The sequence below is a fragment of the Hemiscyllium ocellatum genome, chromosome 25, assembly GCF_020745735.1.
Source record: "Hemiscyllium ocellatum isolate sHemOce1 chromosome 25, sHemOce1.pat.X.cur, whole genome shotgun sequence".
Lineage (NCBI taxonomy): Eukaryota > Metazoa > Chordata > Chondrichthyes > Orectolobiformes > Hemiscylliidae > Hemiscyllium > Hemiscyllium ocellatum.
The window spans coordinates 49,235,587-49,257,659 of record NC_083425.1 but is presented as its reverse complement, the minus strand read 5'-3'; the positions used below and the strand labels follow the sequence as shown (position 1 = coordinate 49,257,659).

Sequence of the window (22,073 nt, the reverse complement as noted above, 5' to 3'; positions counted from 1 at the left end):
GGCTTGGGGAGTTGAAAGTTCTAAAGCACTAGTCTAGCTGGAATGTTGTTAGGGTCCACTATATTTGAAGTATCCAGTGCCTCCAACCGTTTCTTAATACGTGTGCAGTGAAATTAAGTGGTTGATGACTGGTACCTGTGATGCTGGATACCAATGCAGGAGGCTGCGACGGATCATGCCCTATGCACTGCTGTGAATGCCTCAGCCTTATCTTTTGCACTGTTGTGTTGAGCTCTTCCATTATTAAGGATAGTAATATTTGTGAAGCCTCCTCCACCACTAAGTTATTTAACTATCCACAACTGGATGTGGCAGGACTTCAGAGCTTAGATCTGATCCATTGGCTGTGGAATCACTTAGCTCTGCCTATCGCTTGCTGTCTGGCAAGTCGTCCTGTTTGGTGGCTTCACCAGGTTCATACGTCATTTTTAGCTATGCCTCGTACTGCTCCTGGCATGTACTCCTGCACCCACCATTGAACCAAGGTTGATTTATTTGGCTTGATGATAATGGTTGAATTGGGTGAGGGGGGTTGGACCACGAATTTGCTGACAGTACAGTTCTGCTGTTGCTAGCCCACAGCGCCTAATAGATGCCTAGTTTCGAATCACTAGATCTGTTTGAAGTCTGTCCCATTTAGCACAATGCCACACAACATAATGGAGGGGATTCTCAATGTGAAGGTGAGACTTCACCGCCACAAGGATTGTGCGGTGTTCACTCTTACTAAAATTATTATGGACAGTTAGATCTGTAGCCAGCAGATTGGTACGGATGAGGTGAAACTTTTCCATCTTGTTGATTCGTCAACACTTGCCACTGACTCAGTCGAACATCTACACCCTTTAAGGCCCAATCAGATCAGTCGTGTGGCTGCTGAACCAATCTTGGCATGGACATTGAAATTCCCTACCCATAGTATGTTTGCAACATTACCATCCTCCATGCTTCCTCCAGGTGTTGTCCAGCATGGAGAAACACTAACTCATCAGTTAAGTGAGGATGGCGACACGCCGCACAGAGGCTCTGGTGCCTCACAATGCCAGGGACCTTGATTCAGTTCCTGCCTTGGGCAAGCTGCCAGAGGAAGTGGTGATGGCTGGTACACAATTACAACATTTGAAAAGCACCAGGATGGATCTATGAACAGGAAGGGTTGAGAAGGATATGGCAAATGCTGTAAAATAGGACTAGATTTATCTAGGATATCTGGTCAGCATGGACAAGTTGGATCGAAGGGTCTGTTTCTGTGCTGTACTTTACACCTCTATGACAATTTGTGTGGAATTTGTACTTTCTCCCTGTGTCTGCAGGGGTTTCTGCTGAGTGCTCAGGTTTCCTCCCATTGCCCAAAAATGTGCAAGCGAGGTGGGTGGTAAATGCAGGGTTACTGGCATAGGTGAGGGGTCCCTGTGAGATGCTCTTTGGAGGGTCAGTTTAGACATGATGGGCCGAATGGCCTCTTTTGGCAGTGTCGGACTCTACAATGCTATGGTATGTGGTAATCAGCAGATTTCCTTTTCCATGTTTAACCTGATACCATGAGACTTCATGGAGTCCGGAATCAATGATGAGGACTCCCAGGGCAACTCCTTCCTGATTGTACACCACTGTGTCACCATGCCTGCTGGTCTGCTCTGCCTGTGTAACAAGGACTTATCCAGAGACAGTGATTGCAGGGTCTGACATAGTCAGCAAGGTATAAATTCCACAAACATGAATATGTCAAACTGTTGCTTCACTGATCCAGGAAACAGCTCTAATCTAGCTCCTGGATGATGATAGTAAGGAGGGCTTTGTAACAGGGCAGTTTGTGCCCTTGATATTTCCAGTGTGTAGGTCGATACCAGGTAGGGCGCCCAGCTATTATTCTCAAGTATTCTTAAGTAAACCTATATTGTACTTCCTCCAAGGCCAATATATCCTTCTTGAGATGTGGTGCCCAGATCTACTATCAGTACTCAAACAGGGGTCTAACCAAGACTTTGTATAACTTTAGCACAACTCTGCATCCTTATACTCCAGCCCTCTAAATATAAGACTACTATTCAAACAGCTTTCTTGATCTTCTGCACTTGTTTATGACATTTTAAATATCTATGCACCTGAACACCCAAGTCACTTTCATCATCCACTTTATTTAACTTCACGTGATTTAGAAAGTATCCTTTTTCAATCCAAAATTGTTAACCTCTCATTTGCTTATATTAAGCTCCATTTGCTATAATTTTGCCCATCCACTTAGCATAAAATTACAAAGGGATATTGATAAACTATCATTTACACTATCAGAAATTAATCTCACTTCGCTTCGTAAGGAAATTTGGACACATTATTTATTAACAAGTTGGATAATGCCATAGAAAGTAATGTGAGTAACTGAGGCCCTAAACACAGATCCTCGTGGGACACCACTGGTCACATCCGGCCAATTGGAGGACTGACCCAATATCCTTAGATTCTGTCACCTACCACTCAACCAATTTCCCAGCCATGTCAGTAATTATCCCTCAATTCCATGGCCTTTCATGTTATTGCCCTCTTTACTGTGGGCTCTGTCTCCTCTTGTCTCAAGTTGTCCGTACCTGAATCTAAAAGTTCTAATAGCTGATTAATGCTGTTTGCTTTTAAATGTTACATTGAGCTCAATCATGCTACGATCACTATTTGATAAAGTTTCATGCACAATTAGGTTGCTAATTAAATCCAGCTCAATACTAAATCCAGTATTGCTAGACTTCTTGTGGAAGCCAGGACATATTGCTGGAGGAAACTATCCAGGACAGACTCCAGAAACTCAATCCTTCTGACTGGTGAGTGACTCTCCCAACCTATAGTAAAGCTAAAACCCCCCATTAATATTACTCTAAGTTATAGATAATCTAGGAATAAAGAAATGCACCCAAGAGAATGGTAGGTAGGCACCACGGAATCTTTGGTGTCCAGAATACTTTATGGAGGACAATTAAAATTGTTACTACATTTAGTATTATCATATAAAATTTGATGTACATACCTTCCATAAACCTCAGGGAACATTCTGGTCTTGAAGAAAACATATTTGGAACAAATGGAATATAATGCACGTTGCTCACAAACAACATACTGTAAAAGGCAAGTACTGCTTTAAACTAATACTTCATGTAGCTATCCTGCCGAACTCTGTTTTAGGAGATGGTCAATTTCTTCTGTGTAATTCCCAAGTTCTTGGATACAAGTCTTTTGTAATCGTTTTAATGAGAATGGTTACTGCAATGGAGATTGTAGCAGTTCACTTAGATTTCACCAAGTACTATCAAAAATACTTCCCCTTGGATACAGCTCTCTGTTCTGATTCAGCCAAAATAGATGACATTAGGGGCATTATCTGTTCTAATGCTGAGAAGCAACCAGCTTGACACATCTATCCATCAGAATCTCCTATAACTCCTCTACATACTTAGAGCAGCCACTTTCACAAAAGCTGGACAGCCTCTCATCAAAAGGGCAATAATTGATCAATTTTCACTTTGCTAACAGGTTCACAATTGGATTCAAGGTCTACAAATTGCTTTTGTCTCCAAGTACATCATCATATCAGGATGCACTGAAGATTGAGTGGAAATTTGCTGCCACTTTGTTGTAGGTGAGAAAATTACTGTCTTGCTTTGACACCAGTACCCAGAAATACTAGCCCTTAACTATCAGTTATTTCATCCAACTGAGTATGAAACACACAAATCATTTCTGGGCTAGAGGATTACATTAGGATTAGCAATACTAATTAAGAATTTTAACCAGTTGATTTTATTATAAAGATTCAACACTATGACACAGAAACCCAAATCTTTCAACTGGTCAGAATTCTTAACCATAATATGCTTAGAGGGCCATTAATTTAAATGTTGGGATGACCCCAAGCTCCAGGTGCGATTCTGAGGTATGACCAAAATCCTGAGACTTAAATATCACTCAGATGAGTTAAACATAATCATTACATGGTTGAATGTTTGAGGACTGACACAATGGAAATTGGTGTACACAAGGTCAAACACACTATATTGGCATTCAGAATGACTGCAATACCTCCTTTCAGTAGTATTTACCCACTGACCTAGTGTAGTGATTGTAATGAGATGGATCACAGAATAAGAGTTCCTTGATTGGACCAGATTACAACCCCAATCAGGGAACCCTGGCTGACCGAGATAAACAGGAGTATCAGAGGTTCTGCTCACTTCAGAGCTGGTTCTGAGAAAGCTTGACCAGTGTCAAGTACTAAGCATGTGTAAATAAGAACATAAGAAAGAGAAGGAAGAGGCCATCTGGCCCGTTGAGGCTGCTCCATCATTCAATAAGACCATCGTTGATCTGTTTTTTAGATTACTTACAGTGTGGAAACAGGCCCTTCGGTCCAACAAGTCCACACCGACCCACCGAAGCTCAATCCACCCAGACCCATTCCCCTACATTTACCCCTGCCCCTAACACTACGGGCAATTTAGCATGGTCAATTCACCTGACCTACACATTTTTGGAGTGTGGGAGGAAACCGGAACACCTGGAGGAAACCCACGCAGACACGGGGAGAATGTGCAAACTCCACACAGTCGCCTGAGGCGGGAATTGAAGCCAGGTCTCTGGCGCTGTGAGGCAGCAGTGCTAACCACTGTGCCACCCACTTTCTGTGGACTTGGCTCACTTAGCCACCCGCTCATCATAACCTATAATTCCTTTACTGTTCAAACATTATTTCTGTCTTAAAAACATCCAACACGGTAGCCTCAACTGTTTCACTAGGCAGGGAATTCCACAGATTCACAAACCTTTATATGAAGGAGCTCTTCCTCAAATCACTCCGAAATCTGCTCCCCCTTATTTTGAGGCTATCTCCCTGCTTCTATCTTATCTATTCCCTTCATGGTTTTGGGTGTTTCTGTAAGATTTCCCCCCTCATTCTTCCAATTCCCCCCTCAAGCTTTTCTCATAAGCCAACCTTCTCAACTCGAATCAAAGATGAATCTCCTCTGCACCCCCTCCAGTGCCAGTACACCCTTTTTCAAGTAAGGAGATGACTGTGCTTCAGGTAAGGCCTCATCAACACCCTAAACAGTTGCAACATAACCTCTCTGCTTTTAAACTCAACGCCTTTAGCAAAGAAGGACAAAATGCCTCCCTAATTATCTATTATGCTTGCAGACTAACCCTCTGTGATTCATGCACAAGAACAGCCAGGTCTCTCTGCATAGCAGCATGCTGAGATTTTTCATCATTTAAATAAGAATATAAGAACTTGGAGCAGGAGTAGGCCATCTGGCGCTTTGAGCCTGCTCAGCCATTCAAGAAGATCATGGCTATTTTTTCATGGCCACAGCTCCATTTACCCACCCTCTCACTGTAATCCTTAATTCCTTCATTGTTCAAAAAAATTATCTACCTTAGCTTTAAAAACATTTACTGAAGTAGTGTCAACTATTTCACTGGGCAGGGAATTCCATAGATTTACAACCCTTTGAGTGAAGACATTCTTTCTCAATTCAGTCCTAAATCTACTCCCCTTAATTTTGAGGCTATGCACTCTTGTCCTAGTTTCACCTGCCAATGGAAACATCCTCTCTATGTCTATCCAATTTATTCCCTTCATAATTTTATATGTTTCTATAAGATCCCCCTTCATTCTTCTAAATTCCAATGAAAATAATCCCAGTGTACTCAGCCTCTTCTCATAAGCCAACCCCCTCAACTCCAGAATCAACCTAGTGAACCTTCTCTGTACCCCCTCTAGTGCCAGTACATCCCTTCTCAAGTAAGGAGACCAAAACTGCACACAATATTCCAGATATGGCCTCACCAGCAACCTATACAGCTGCAACATAACCTCTCTGCTTTTAAACTCACTCCCTACAGCAATGAAAGACAAAATGCCTCCTTAATTACCCACTGTACTTGCAACCAAACTCTCTAATTCATTCACCAGGACACCCAGGTCTCTATGCATAGCAGCATGCTGCAACGTTTTACCACTCAAGTAATAATTCTTTTTATCGTTATCCCTACCAAAATGGATGACTTCATTGTATCCCATCTGCAGACCTATGCCCACTCACTTAAAGTATCTACGTTCCTCTGCAAGGGTTCACAGACCTTGGCACACTTTGCTCTGCCACTCATCTTAAGTGTCGTCTGCGAACTTTGATACACTACACGTGGTCCCCAAATCCAAATCATCTATATAAATTGTCAGTAATTCCAATTCCAACACTGATCCATGAGGCACACTACTAGGTACTGACTGCCAACCAGAATAGCACTCCGTTATCCTCACTCTATGCTTCCTGTTAGTCAACCAATCCGCTATCCGTGATAATACTTTACATGTTTATCTTATGCAGCAGCCTCTTGTGCAGCACCTTGACTTTTAAACATTTTCCAATCCCCACTTTCTCCACTAATCTTTGCCACTTTACATACATTTGCTTTCAATTTGATACACTCCTTTATTTCCTTGGTTAACAATGCCTAATTATCCCTTTTCCTAACGTCACAGATATATACAGCACGGAAACAGACCCTTCAGTCCAACTCATCCTTGCCAACCAGATATCCCTACCTACATGGGACAAATGGTAAATTTGGCCAATATCCCTCTAAACCCTACCTATTCACATACCCATCCAGACACCTTTTAAATGCTGTAATTGTATCAGCCTCCACACTTCCTCTGTTAGCTCATTCCATACACGTATCACCCTCTGCATGAAAAAGTTGCCCCTTAGGTCCCTTTTATATCTTTCTCCTCTGACCCGATACCTGTGCCCTCTAGTTCTGGACTCCCTGACCCCAGGGAAAAGACTTTGTCTATTTATCCTATCCATGCCACTCATGATTTTAAAAGCCTCTATAAGGTCACCCCTCAGCCTCTGACGCTCCAGGAAAAACAGCCCCAGCCTATTCCCTGTAGCTCAAATCCTCCAAACCTGGCAACATCCTTGTAAATCTTTTCTGAACCTTTTCAAGTTTCACAACATCTTTCCAATAGGAAGGAGACCAGAACTGCATGCAATATTCCAAAAGTGACCTAACCAATGTCCTGTACAGCTGCAACATGACCTCCCAACCCCCATATTCAGTACTTCCCTTTCACTGGAAGGTACTATTGCTGAGCACTGAAAAACCGTTTTGAAAATGCTCACTGTTCCTCAATTGTCCTGACCATATAGACTTTGCTCCCAGTCCACCATAACCAATTCCTGCCTCATCCCATTGTAATTTATACATCAGACTGTGCTGTTGGATTTTACTTTCTCATCCTTCATCTGTACTTTAAATTCAACCATCTTGTCATCCTGCTCCCCTCTCCCTCCCACACACCCCCCCCCCCCGCCCCATCTCACTTGAAGCAAAACCCTCAGGGATACAGTATAGCTTTACCTCCTTTATCTTTATTCAGGGCCCTGGAGGGAGAGAGAACCATTGCCCATGTGCGCAGGAACATGGGTTCCTGGTCTTCTCTGGAATAGCGGTTCCTTGATGAATTATATAATTATTTTACAGGGAGGAGCATCCAGATAAGGCAACATACATATCGATTGGGTGATCATTACAATCAGTGAGCATCAACAGCAAAGATTTAGCCATCTGCTGTTATATAATGAATGTTCTTAATCTTAACTGGCTTCACATAATGAATATTTTTCACCTTATTAAACTGAATGCTTCCAATATTATTTAATGGCTCTACATTATGAATGCTTTTCCACCTTGTTAACCTATTACCTTTGCCTCCAGCACACCACTGTTAATTGCAAGTCCTTATCTGATTGGAGTCATGCTCAGTTGAACCTCGAGTTTCACAAAACGCAAAACTTAACTCTTTCCCTACCTGCTCATACCCTATACACTTTCTCAATACTGTGATCGCTCCTTCTGAGAGGATCCCTAACTTGGAGATCGCCAATTATTCCTGCTTTGTTACACAGGACCAAGTGGGTTCCATTACATACTATTTGACGAAACTATTGCGGATACATTCTATGAACTTCTCCTCAAGCCTGTTTTGACCAACTTGGTTTGATCCATCAATACATAGATTTAAATCTCCCATGATAATTGCCATACTATTTTTACATGCATCAGATTTTTTTTTTGTTTATTACCTGCCCGACCATGATGTTATTATTTCACTGCCTATGGATAACATCTATGACTTTTTCCCAAATCTATTTCTACTCTCCACTCACATTGATTCAAACATTTTCTCCACAGAACCTATATCATCTCTCAATACCTCCCTGACGTCATCCTTAAATACCAGAGCAACAACACTTCCCTATCCTTTCTGTCTGTCCTTCTAATCCCTGTCCCTGAATATTCAATCCACAGTCATGGCCACCCTGCAACCATGTAATGGTCACTAAACCATGCCAACTTACAATGATTTGTGCCATCAACTCATCTACTTTGTTTTGAATTCTGTGAGCATTCAGTTAAAATGTCCTTATGTTAGTTTTACACCTTCGTTTTGAAGCCTGATACCTCTGCCAGAAGAACCTTTGTTTTCAAACATTCACACTTTTTAAAATCACTACCTGATTTGCACTCATCTCAGTGCTACACTGCTCAGTTGTTTCTTGCTTTTTATTTACTCCCATTGACCCCCAAGGCACTCCACTAGTTACAGTCCAACAAGCAACCTTCCAATATTACCTTCTGCTTCCTACCATCCAACACAACTGTATATCCAATTTGCTAGCTCGCACTGGATTCCATTTGTTCCAACTTTCCAGAGCAGCCTACCATTTGGAACCTTATTAAAGGCCTTACTGAAATCCATATAGACTATGTCTACTGCCCTGCCCTCATCAACCTTTCAGGTCAATTCGAAGAACTCTAACAAATTTGAGGCATGATCTCCCACTCACAAAGCCATGCTGACTACTCATAATCTGACTACTTTCCAAGTGCATGCATATCTTATCTCTCAGAATCTTAAGTAACTTATCCATAGATGTTAAGCTTACTGGTCCAAAGTTCTCATCATTTTCTTTGCAACCTTTCTTGAATAATGGCACAACATTTGTTACCCTCCAGTCTTCCAGGACCTCACACATGGCGAACGATGATTCAAAAATATTAACCAGGCCCACCTCAATTCCTTCTCTAGCGTCTTGCAGTGTTCTTGGATATATCTGGTCAGGACCAGGAGATTTATCCACCTGCATATATTCTAATACGTCCAACACCTCCTGTACTATGAAATGGACTGTCCCCAAGATATGACCACAAGCTTCATCAAGTTCCCAAGTCTTCATGTTTTTGTCCATGGTAAACACACAAAAAATATTCATTTGACAACTTTGCCCATCTCTTCCTGTTCTACACATACATGTTCAAGGTGACCCAGTACCAATCCGTACGAAGTGCTAATAACTGGGAAGGCCAGTTCGGAGTGCTTAGACATAGTGCTTGTATGTTTCTCCCAGGGAGACATATATCTAAGGAGGGAAAAAAATGCATGTTCCAGGGATGCCAAGTGACCTACTTGGGACATGGAGTCAACAAGACTAGGTTACACCCATTGGAAGAGGAAAATGAGGGCAATCAAAGGTGTCCCAACTCCCATGTCCATAACGGACATTAGGAATTTCCTTGGATTAGTCAATTTCCTTGGATTAGTGAATTATTACAGAAAGTTCATATATAACCTGGCTTCCATCCTGACACACCTACACCTGGTATTCAAAAGGGTCAGCCTTGAAAATGATCTCACAGCCTAGATGTAGTTTTTAGAGAAGTGAAGAAACAGTTATCATTGTCTAAGATGTTGGCACACTATGATCCTAAGTGAAACCTGGTGCTGACATGTGTCTTCTCCTTGTGTGTGGTGTCAAAGTAGTGTTGGCTCACAGGTAGCCCGATAAAAAGGAATGCCCAATAGCATATGCTTCCTGGACTTTGATTGATGCAGTGTGCAAATATGCCCAGATAGAGAAGGAAGGTTTGGCGGTCATCTTTGATGTAAGAAGGTTCCATCAATACATTTACCTACATAAATTTGAAAGAGAACAAGATCTTATAGCCCATAGCTTTAGGTCAAATTCAGTGGTGCCCTTTCTTTCTATGTATCTTTACGAGTTAGAACAATGTCCAGGAGGCCAAGTAGCAAATGTAGATACCTTGAGCCACTTCCTGCTGGTAGACATCACCAGTTGTGCCACCAATGTTCTGGTTTTAAACTTTCTGGACACCTTTCCAGTCACCACTGACAATATTAGATTGTGGACACACAAAAAAAAAATCCAGTCCTGGCAAAACTACAACAGCTGGTGGCGATGGGGGAAACCAAAGAGCCTTCACAACCAGGACTGAAATGTTTCTGAACCTGGAAAGACCAGACCAGAGATGGCATTTTACTATAGGGAGCAAAAGCGATCATCCAGAGTAAAGGATTCTGACAAAACCCCACCAGGGTCTTCCAGTGGTGTCCAAAGTGAAGATTTTGGTGAGGAGCTATGTCTGGCGCCCAGGATTGAATGCAGACATAGCTGCATTGGTGGGGCAGTGCCTAGAGTGCAAACAAGGACAGAAATTACCACCAGCAGCTCCCCCACTTTAAGGGAGTGGCCAGGTAAACCCTGCACAGTGTTACAGGTCAACTATGCCAGCCCTCTCATGGTGGTGGCGGGGGGGATGCACAGACAAAATCAGGATTGCCAATGCTGAACACAAGAGAGACTGTGTATTCCACAGAACGAAGTTTGATATCAAAACCCCGCATGGGTAAGAGGTATGGTTGATGCAAGGTCAGGTCCCGTGACACACAAAATCAGGTCAGTGAGGCAGTCGTGAACAGTGACAATATGAAAACTGAAAACTCTCAAATGGGGCAGGAGCAAAGCATACCTGGCCCCTCAGGACAGCTGTACAGGCTGCCAGAATTAGTAAGTTCTCCCCCCGCCGTCTACTGAAGAAACCACACACTTTGAGATGGACACAGCGGATACCACAACCTCAACATCATTACTGCCTGAAGATGAAGAATTGCTTCCAAGACACACTGGCACAAGAGGTGGTACATATCATCCATATTAGAGGAGTCAGAACTGGACCAGTAGAGGTTACAAGAAAAAGAACAAGCCTACATCCCTGGATTTTGAGGGAGGGAGTTATACAGTGATTGTAACAAGGTAAGCTAGGTGATTGGAGCTATTGGCTGAGTGTCAGAGGGTCTGTTCACTGAGAGCTGACGGAGCTGGGTCAGTGTCAAGTTCAATGCACATGAATGGATTTCAGTAAGGCGTTTGACAAGATTCCCCCTGGGAGACTGATTAGCAAGGTTAGATCTCACGGAATACAGGGAGAACTAGCCATTTGGATACAGAACTGGCTCAAAAGGTAAAAGACAGAAGGTGGTGGTGAAGGGTAGTTTTTCAGACTGGAGGCCTGTGACCAGTGGAGTGTCACAAGGATCGGTGCTGGGTCCTCGACTTTTTGTCATTTATATAAATGATTTGGATGTGAGCATAAGAGGTACAGTTAGTATGCTTGCAGATAATACCAAAATTGGAAGTGTAGTGGACAGCGAAGAGGGTTACCTCTGATTACAATAGGATCTTGACCAGATGGGCCAGTGGGCAGAGAAGTGACAGATGGAGTTTAATTCACATAAATGCGAAGTGCTGCATTTTGGGATAGCAAATCTTAGCAGGACTTATATACTTAATGGGAAGGTCCTAGGGAGTGTTGCTGAACTGGAGACCTTGGAGTGCAGGTTCATAGCTCCTTGAAAGTGGAGTTGCAGGTAGATAGGATAATGAAGGCGGCGTTTGGTATGCTTTCCTTTATTGATCAGAGTATAGAGTACAATTCTGGTCTCCTTCCCATCAGAAAGATGTTGTGAAACTTGAAAGGGTTCAGAAAAGATTTACAAGGGTTAGAGGATTTGAGCCCTAGGGAGAAGCTGAACAGGCTGGGGCTGTTTCCCTTGGAGCGTCGGAGGCTGAGGGGTGACCTTTTAGAGGTTTACAAAATTATGAGAGGCATGGATAGGGTAAATAGACAAAGTCTTTTCCGTGGGGTTGGCGAGTCCAGAACTAGAGGACATAGGTTTAGGGTGAGCGGGGAAAGGTATAAAAGAGACCTAAGGGGCAACATTTTCACATAGAGGGTGGTACATGCATGGAATGAGCTGCCAGAGGACGTGGTGGAGGCTGGTACAATTGCAACATTTAAGAGGCATTTGGATGGGTATATGAATAAGAAAGGTTTGGAGGGATATGGGCTGGGTGCTGGCAGGTGGGACTAGATTGGGTTGGGATATCTGGTCGGCATGGACAGGTTGGATCGACGGGTCTGTTTTCATGCTGTATATCTCATTGACTCTGTGTAAATAAAGGGTGACTTGGTGATGGGATATTGTCCACTGTGGAGTTATTTCACTTGTGTGCTGGGTGGAGTTGTACTTCAATATAATGGACAAGTGCAGCTGTAAAGAGTGGAAGAAAACAGATGGCTTCTGGCACAGATGATTAGATCAACTGAATTTATCTTCAACATTCCAAACTGAAGATTTTCTTTTAAAAAAGAACCTTAATTTAAATTGGTAAAACTGAAATTTGCAAGGGTCCTGTTTCTTTCCCCTACAAACTGTCAGCTCAATGGACCCCTGCATTTTGCTATGGATTGTCCACTGCCAGAAAAAAAGACTCTCTTCCTCTCCACGTTGCTCTCTGATGGCTCTTGACACACCCAAATCTTCATCCATCAATTCTTTCTGCAAGTCACCTTATTTTTGCTATGCGTCTTTCAATAATGTAGTTGCAGCTTTGCACATGGAACGTCATGCTATGTATCAAATATGAGCATGGAGAAACAGCAGGTTACCTGTGACGCTTCCGCTCTCGTGATCCGCTTCGTTTATCTCTGCTTCTGCTTCGCCCGCCTCGACTTCTGCTGCGTTTGTCCCTGCTTCGACTTCTCCGCTTTTTATCCCTGCTTCGGCTTCTGGAAATGCTTCGACTTTTCTTTTTGTGTCGTTCCTTTTCCCGTTCTAAAACCGAAGACAGTTATGTTCAGAATCAAGTTATAAGTCTAACACTTCATGAAAATGGAAAATTGGGCATGCTGTACTAACAGACAGCTAAACTGATGTTAAAATAATGTTAAAATAAACAAAGGATTTTGGATCCTGGAAATCTGAAACAAGAAACATAGCAGATCTGGCAACATCTATAGAGAGAAAATAGAGTCAATGCTTTGAGTTCAATGACCCTTCGTCAGAGCAGGTTCCACTTTTTAGTTAGTTCCACTTTTGGGGGGCATAGTTCTGAATTCGGAAGATAAAACCTGGATACCAAAATGGATAATTTCACAGACACACAGATGAAAAATTAGCAAATTTGCCATATTCTACTGAAGCAAAGATATATTTCTAAGGGAACAGGACCATTTTGTCACACGTGCTAGTCACATTGCCTTTCTGCACTGCAGCCAGTTGAAACCCTTAAGTGTGCAATTTAAATATCAACCTAATTGTAGGCAGGGGGCTCCCCAGGCAAAGAGCACCACAACATGCCCATTTAGGGTTGCTTACAGGATATTGGGCTCTGGATCTGTTGTGTGTAGTGCATTGAATGGAATAGAAAGTCCCTGTACAAAGCCACTCAAGTGCCAGATTCTTGATCCCAAAAGAAAGGCCTATTGCTGTATAGTTAACTCTTCAGCAATATCCATTTCACTTTCATTAACTACCACTCAAAGTGTAAAGCACACAATGTAAATATATAAGAACCCACTTCACTAAATTTTAACAAATGCTGTGCTGAGTATATATCCTTACAGATGTAAAATTAAAGAACCTGAAAATAAATTAGCTGCAAGTTGCTACCAGTGAAGCCTTGATTGTAAGAGTTTTCTAATTTGGCAGCACGCAAGTAATTGAAATTCACATCTAAAGTTGCTCTATATTGACAAAGCAAGATGTAACAATGCGATACTGACATTATTTTAGTGATACATGTTATCATATTAGCACCCTGAGAATTTCAAAGCCTAATTCTACCTTATCGCATTTAACTCATTCATAGAGTCATTGAGCATGGAAACAGATCTTTTGGTCCAACCAATCCATGCCAAACATAATCCCAAACTAAACCAGTCCCACCTACCTGCTCCTGGCCCATACCCCTCCAAACCTGTCCTATTCATGTCCTTACCCAAATGTCTTTCAAATGTTGTAATTGTACCTATATCCACTACTTCATCAAGAAGTTCATTCTGCACATGAATCACCCTGTATAAAACAGTATTCCCCTCTTTTTAAATCTTTCTCCTCTCACCTCAAAAATGTGCCCTCTAGTCTTAAAATCCCCCAAGCAATGGAAAGACAACTACCACTAATACTATCTGTACCTCTCACTATTTTAGAAACTTCTTTAAGGTCACCGCTAAACCTCAAGTGAAAAAAAAAAATCCCAGTCTATTCAGCCTTTCTTGATAACTCAAACCTTCCTCATCCGGCAACATCTTGATAAATCTCTCCAGCTTAAAATCCTTCCTATAATAGGGTAACTAGAACTTTTCATTGTACTCCAGAGGATGCCTCACCAATGTCTGGACAACCTCAACATTATTCCCAACTGCTACACTCAGAACTGAGCAATGAAGGCAAGCCTGCCAAGCACCTTTTTAACCACCCTGATGCAAACTTCAGAGAATTATGTACCAGAATCCCTAGGTCCCTTTGTTTTACAACACTATCCAAGACCCTATTAACTCTATAAGCAATACCCTGATTTGTTGGAGAAAAATGCAATATTTTGTATTTATCCAGAATGAACTCCATCTGCTATTTTTCAGCCCATTGACCCATTTGATCTAAATTTCTTTGTAATTTTAAAATACCAGCTTCACTACCTACTATGCCACAAATTTCTGTGTCGTCGACAAACTTACTAACCATGCCTTCTATATTCTCATCCAAATTATTTTTTATAATTAAAAACAAAGGAGGACCCAGAACCAATTCCTTTGGAACACCACTGGTGACAGGCCTCCAATCTGAAAAGGAACCCTCACCACCCTGTATCATGCTGTTAAGCCAATTATGTATCCAAATGGCAAGCTAACCCTTAATCCCACATTACCTAACTTTACCAATTAATCTACCATGCAGAATCTTATCAAAAGCATTACTAAAGACTAAGTAAACAATGTTTACAGCTCTGCCCTCATTAATTTTTTTGGTAACTTCCTCAAATTAAACACAAGTTTATGAGACATGATATCCCTTGCACAAAACCATGCTGACTATTCTTGATCAATATTTGCCTCTCCATATCCCCATAAATCCTATCTATTATAACCACCTCCAACAAATTTCCCACAACTGAAGTCAAACTCTCAGATCTATAATTCCCCGTTTTCTCCTTACAAACTTTCTTAAACAAAGGTACAATATTAGCCACACTCAGTCATCAGGCACCCTCACCCGTAGTTATAGATAATGCAAATATTTCTGCAAGGGGTCTCATAATTTCTTCCTTTACTTCTTACAATGTTCTGGGATATATTAGATTAGATCCCAGAGATTTATCCACTTTTTATATTCTAAGACTTCCTGAACTTCCTCTTCTGTAATGTGAACTGTTTTTAAAACATCAAAATTATTTCTCTGCATTCTCCAGTCTCTATTTCTTCCTTCACAGTAAAAGCTGACTCGAAATATTCATTATCTTGGCGTTCAACACAAAGAATATCCCCTTGACCTTTAAGGGGCCCTACCCCCTCTCCAGTTACCCTCTTGCTCTTAACGTATTTGTAGGATTTCTTTAAAATTTCATGATATCTGATAGTTAAAAATTGAGTTGTCGGACCTGGACTATGGAAGAACGTATAGGAGCATACATATATGACTGAAATATGCAGAAAGGTGGAAGATTCAGGAGAGAAATTAGGGAAAAGAAATATGTCTTTAATGGTAAGAATTTAAAAGAATTTAGAATCAAAGACATACATCCAGACAGATACAAAAGCAGCAACAGCACAAGTAGGCACAGCTATTAAAGGACAAGACCTTTTTATGTCTAAAAGACATATCATAAAGATAGCATAGCAAAAAGTACCAGTTTGTTTAAATCCCTGGTGAGACTCCATAATGGCTACCCCAGTGCAGTGTGATTTATAAACAATGAATTTACTAGGCTCTAATCAGGGGTCAGGAGCAATAATGAAGGAGGACTTGAGTTAGGGCTCTTACCAGCACAACAATGTCAAAAAGGCAAAGTTTTGTTTTGGGTTATTTTAAGAGAAATAAGCCAAGCAAATAATGATACTTTGAGAAATAATGATTGGAAAAAAAAGTTAGGATAGCATGTGCACAGAGTCAGGCCATCTTGGTCATCAGTCCATGTCATTAGTTAGACTCAACTCAACCTTCCTCCTACCTTTCCAAAGTAAAGTCCATCATTGTAACCATTTATTCCCTTGTCCCTTATGTATTTATCTAGGTTCCCCTTGAAAGTATCCAAGTCATTTGTTTAAACCACTCTCTATGGAAATGAGTTCTCAATTCTCATCAATGTTCGGGTAAAAATAATGCTTTTGAATTTTTCCCATTGGATTTTTTTGTTGACAATTTGTATTGATGATTTATAGCTATGTTCATCCCCACAAACGTACATACTATCTACCTTATGAAAATTTTTAATAGATTTTGAGGACCTCATTGGAGGTCACCCTTCAGTCTTTTTGTCTATCTGATGATATTACTACTGGACAAGTTAGATCCTGGAAAGAAATCTAGTCTTATAGATCATTTTCTTTGCTTAGTAGATGTGGTGGTTGTTCAGCAAAACAGTCACATGAGGTTACAGATATTCTTTAACCAGGTTATTTAAAAGAAAACAAGCAACCTAAATAAAAAACAATTTGAGATATCTTAAAACACACAGCAAAACAAACCTATTCTCCAACACCACCACTACACAATGAATCAAATTCAGAAAAATTATCCTTCTGCTTATTAAGTTCAACTTAACTGATTCTTCCCAGGTCTTTCCTGTGAACTACGAAGCCTTCCATGAACACATTTGGAATTGAGAAGCTTACAATTTCTCCACTTCTAATAATGCAGATTTCTAACCAAGCATTCCTGGTTGTTTGTGAAACATCCAAACTTACCTAAAGCTTTCCCTGAACTGTCCTATACTCCTTGCAGCGAAATCGACGTTTCGCCCTTCCGAAACGTCGATTTCGCTGCTTGTTGGATGCTGCCTGAACTGCTGTGCACTTCCAGCACCACTGATCCAGAATCTGGTTTCCAGCATCTGCAGTCATTGTTTTTACCTTGTTCTATACTATCTAGGAGAGAAACTATATTTGCTTCTGAGCCAGTCAGGCCTCCTCTAAACCACCTACATTTTTCGGTGTTTGACTTTCCCAAGCGAAAATTAATCCTCGATTATCCATTAACAAGTTAATAGCCTTAAGTGCTTACATTAATCATAAAAACAATTTCAATTAACAATCCAGGGTGGGGGCAGTCTCTGCTCTAATACAAGTCACTGTGGAGGGGGAACTGTCAGATCTAGTTTCTTCCCCTACTCCTCCATACAACCCCGCACAAACACAACTATTCCAATACTGCCACTATCTTAAAATCCAAACTCAAATTATTTATATTATATATGGTTAGAAAGTGTAACTCTATGCTACCAATCACTGAAACTTGGAATATTACAAAAGCAGTAAAGGGACCAGGTGTCTTGAAAAGTCACCCAATCTGCTTTGGTGCTGTACATAGAGATGTACAGCATGGGAATTCATTAGTTATAAACCAGAAATTTGCACATTGACAAAGACATAACCTGTTGGATGGTAATATTCAAGTCTTCTTTTTGGAATACCAATATTCAGGGATTTTGTGGCCTTGATGACATTGTTAATAATGAAAATTGTTATCGCTATACTATGCAATAATCTGAATGTAGAATAGCTAGTCTTCATTCATGGTATTTCCTGCCTTTACAGTCACCTGATCCACACTACATTGCCATCCAATCTAAGGTCAGAGTTTTTATTGGGGGGAAAGCAGAGAAAAATATCAAGGGAATGAAATGTCATGCCCTTGTTACATTGTAGTATGCTATGTTTCTATGAATTCATTTTTTTAAAAAAGGACTCTCACTTCTATAGTTGTGTGCAGTCCTATGATTCAATGCAACATGGCAATTGTAAACAGTGATCTGAAATTTGGATAAAACAAAGAACTGTGGATGGAGAACTGAAACAAAAGCAGAAATTGTTGGTGAAACTCAGCAGGTCTGGCAGCACCTTTGGAGAAGAAAGCAGAGATAACATTGAGTCCAATGACTGAGTCTCTAGACTTGAGATACTAACTCTGCTCTCTCCTTGCAGATGCTGCCAGACCTTTGAATTTCTGCTTTTGTTCATATCGGAAATTTGGAGTCCTACTTGAATATTCAAAATTTACTTTTCATTTTAACATGTGTTGCTTTTAATTCTGCTTGTGTCCATTAAAAAAAACCCTGAAATTGCTAGTGCTTGAGGTCTTCTCTCCAATCTACACAGTCAAACCCTGAACTCTACTAATAAGGTGGAAATAACTTTTTGACAATAAGTAGCTGGACTGCAAATCTTATTCATGTTAAATATTTATACTTACTTTGTGATTTAATGCGAAGCTTTTCACAAGAGTCTTTGGTTCAAAATAGTTACATCATTTATAGTTGCTAACTTTACATTTGCCTTAATATTAATCCTTAATTGTTTGTCATGGGAATATGGCTCAAATTATATATAAAAAATACTGCTACCGGGCTTTCAAGTTTCTTTGGATTGCCTGTTGGGTTTCTCCTACGTTAGGTAAACGACTACCCCAGTTTAGATCAATATCATTGAATGAAAATCTACAAATATGGCCATCTCCAACAAAACAGAATCTAATCATTCCTCTTGGTATTCATTAGCATTACTATTGCTAAATCCTCGCTATCAACATCCTGGAGTTCATCACTAAAAGGAAACAAAACCACAGAACATCCAATAAATATTGTGACTACAACAGCAGGTCAAAGCCTGAGAATTCTGCAATGGGTAATTCACACTCTCTGTAGCCTGACTGTCATGTAAGCCATGTGCTTGATGCAATGCTTTCCATTGCTTGAACAAATACAATTCCAACACTGTCCAGGATAGACCACGCCATTTGAAGCACTCTATTCATCAAATGTTCAATCCTTCCACCAATGTATAGTGACAGCAGCAAGAACCACTTACAAGATGCACTGCAACCACTTACCATGTCTCCTTTGACAGTACCTTCCATATTCTCAAATTCTAGCACTTACGAGTACAAAAGCAGCAGATGCCTAGGAAGTCTCCAATCAGCAAGTTTTCTTCCAAGTCAGGATGCTGAGAGAGACTTAAAATTATAACAGTATTCTTTCATGTGTGCTGGGTTAAAGTCCTGGAATTCACTTCCACAGAGTATGGGCTGCAGCAGTTCAAAAAAAAAAGCTCATGACATGGGCAATAAATGCTACCCTAGCTGTTCACATTCCACCACTGAATATATTTTTTTAAGAAATGCATGCTTAAAAAAATCCAAGATTATACCTGAACAAAATTTTGAGTGTGTCAAGTGAAACTTATATTTAAACAGCTAGTTCACAGATTCACATTAACAGTAAAAATAATCACAATCAAACTGTAAATCACACATAACAATTCTTTCATAAATATTCAAACAAGACAGGAAATCAATGTTTCCAGGGGTACTAAATCTGTGAGACAAACTTGCCCAATAATAATTCTAATTTCCTACCTGCATAAAATCTGATCAAAACCACATTATCAAGGGTATGCAAAAATGTTGAGTTTCAATATACTTATAAGAAATATAAATTAGTTTATCAAGTGAAATGAGACTAAATAGTATAATCCGTAATGTCATACACTGAAACCTACGTTGGCTAATGGGGTGGATAATCAAGTAAAATTTATCATCTACTTAATATGGGAAGGACTGAGTGAAATTTGAAGGAAAATCCTGGTATAATTTTTGTAAAGGTTAGCAATCTCTTCAGGCAATACGCTCCATCTTGTATTGCTCTACAGAGTATGTACATAATTCATAAAATGCACGAGTTGGTAAAAACTAAATGATCCGAAGGATCCAAGTACAGTCTGTTACTGGAGTTTAGCACATGTATGCAGTTTTCAGCTATTCAAACAGCAGGAGGCAACAGCAGCAGGTTCTAACCAATTACACAAAATCCAGCTAAGTTTGCCCTCAAAACAGTAGTACTACCAGATACTAAGATATTGTTTGTTCATAAAAACTCAAAAATGCTGAAATATTCAGAGATAAATAAATTCAGAAAAGTTTGGTCTTCACACAATCAAAAGTACATACATGTAACCCGCAGATTGTGGACAGGTTCTATTTCGGAGTCTAATTTGTACATAAGGTGGAACACAATGCAGAACAATATAAAGCAGCCATGCATATGAAAATTTCTTGTACTTATGTCAGAATTTTAAAATTATACCCTGTATTGGATTGCATTCATAATTATGAATGTTTGTAAGTTGGACATTCATAAATCAGCAGCTCTCTGGAGTAAATTAATTACATTTAACTGGAAGAAACATAATTAAATTTATTACATTTAAAAACTGATTTGATCATTTCAAAGAAATTGTAAACACAAGAGGATAAAAATATTTTAAAATAATATATAGACAAATCCACATCTGTCATCACTTCAAGTACTCTACTAAAACAGTAATCACCCAAATTATATACATACAAGGTTTGGGCAAAAACAGATCCAAGTTCTCATTTTGGACCACAGATGGACTGTTTCCTCTGGGTAGATCTCCCCTTGGTTCCTCAAAGGCACAACTCTTCCTTCTCTTACCATTTTGCTATTTATATCCCTACAGTAGACTTTTGGATTGATGGTAATCAGTGGGGGCAGGGCAGAGGGGGTGTGTGAAGGGAAGGAACAATGGGGTCAAAGGGGGGAAACAGGGAAGGGGTTGAAATGTGGAGGACAGTGTTTATATGGGTTGAACGGCGAGTGAGGGAGGCATTTTGCAGAGAGACTGCACGTGTGGTGGGGGATGAGGGGAAAGGCCGCAGAGGAGCTACATGTGGGGTGAAGGATGTGAGGGGAGGTTTGCAGAGGGACTGCACGTGGGGTGGGGGATGAGGGGGTCAGTCTGCAGAGGGGCTGAAACGGAAGAGGGAATGCCTAGTATCCAGAGGGGCTGAATGGCCTTCTTCCGGTCAGCAGTGTTGGTTAAATGGACACTGAGGTTGCGCAGTTGCTCTCTGCCGCCGCTTATTTGGTGACGGGGAAACCAGTTTTAAATTAACTCTTGAAAAGGCGGATGGTTCTGATTCGAGACCGCAGCGGGGCCGACGGGGTTGGGATGACGGGGCAGTGCTGGAGTCCTTCATATTTTTTAAAAAACCGAAAAAGCCTGGTCCGGTAGGCCCAGCTCACCTTGTCGGTTCTCGTGCAACTGTTTCTCGAATTCGTCAAAGTCTGACATTTGTGTCTGTGTGGATCTTTACGATCTCTTTCAAAAGGAAAGTAGGCGAAACTTTTTTTTTAAAAAAAACACCGAAGGTTGTTTCTGAATTGTGCGCCCACGCCGTTCCCTCGTCCACCGTTAGAAACGGTGCCGCAGCGCGCCCCTACACTCGGGCTCACACTCCGCACAATGGCCGCTTCACCCGCGGCTTCCGGATGGCGCTCTCCTCCACCCCTCCCCCAACTCCGGCTCCGGCCCCTGACTGACAGCTCCGTTAGCCAATCGCTAGCCGCTGGCGGACGAATCTTTGCGGCGACGTGGGGCGGGACTATAGCGGTCGTGTTGTGTCGCGGAGGTACGGTGCGCGCAGAGCGACAAACGTCATGAGGAGACTCGACGGATATCGTTCACTTCGCTCCTCGACATGACCCAATGACAGTAACAGGCAACATTGAAAGTAAACATTCTCCAGCTTTCACCCAGTAAGGTGTAAATGGGTTTTCAGCCCTACATTTGCATTTTTGTTTCTA

At 41.0% G+C, this 22,073-nt stretch overlaps 1 protein-coding gene across 4 annotated transcripts in view; it reads right to left on the bottom strand.

Annotated features, from left to right (window-relative positions):
- Positions 1–21,764, bottom strand: part of LOC132827668 (splicing factor U2AF 65 kDa subunit-like) — a 54,406-nt gene extending 32,642 nt beyond the window's left edge. The window contains exons 1-2 of one of the 4 annotated variants that reach the window (XR_009646023.1): positions 21,513–21,764; positions 12,862–13,027 (exon numbers count right to left, since the gene is read on the bottom strand). Coding sequence is in view for 3 of the 4 variants with exons in the window: in XM_060844302.1 (XP_060700285.1) it covers positions 12,862–13,027; positions 21,513–21,561 (215 nt within the window). In the remaining variant the exon portion in view is untranslated. The remainder of the gene's footprint in view (positions 1–12,861; positions 13,028–21,512) is intronic. The other 3 variants (XM_060844302.1, XM_060844303.1, XM_060844304.1) reach the window with 3 other exon arrangements.
- Positions 21,765–22,073: the final 309 nt, after the last annotated feature.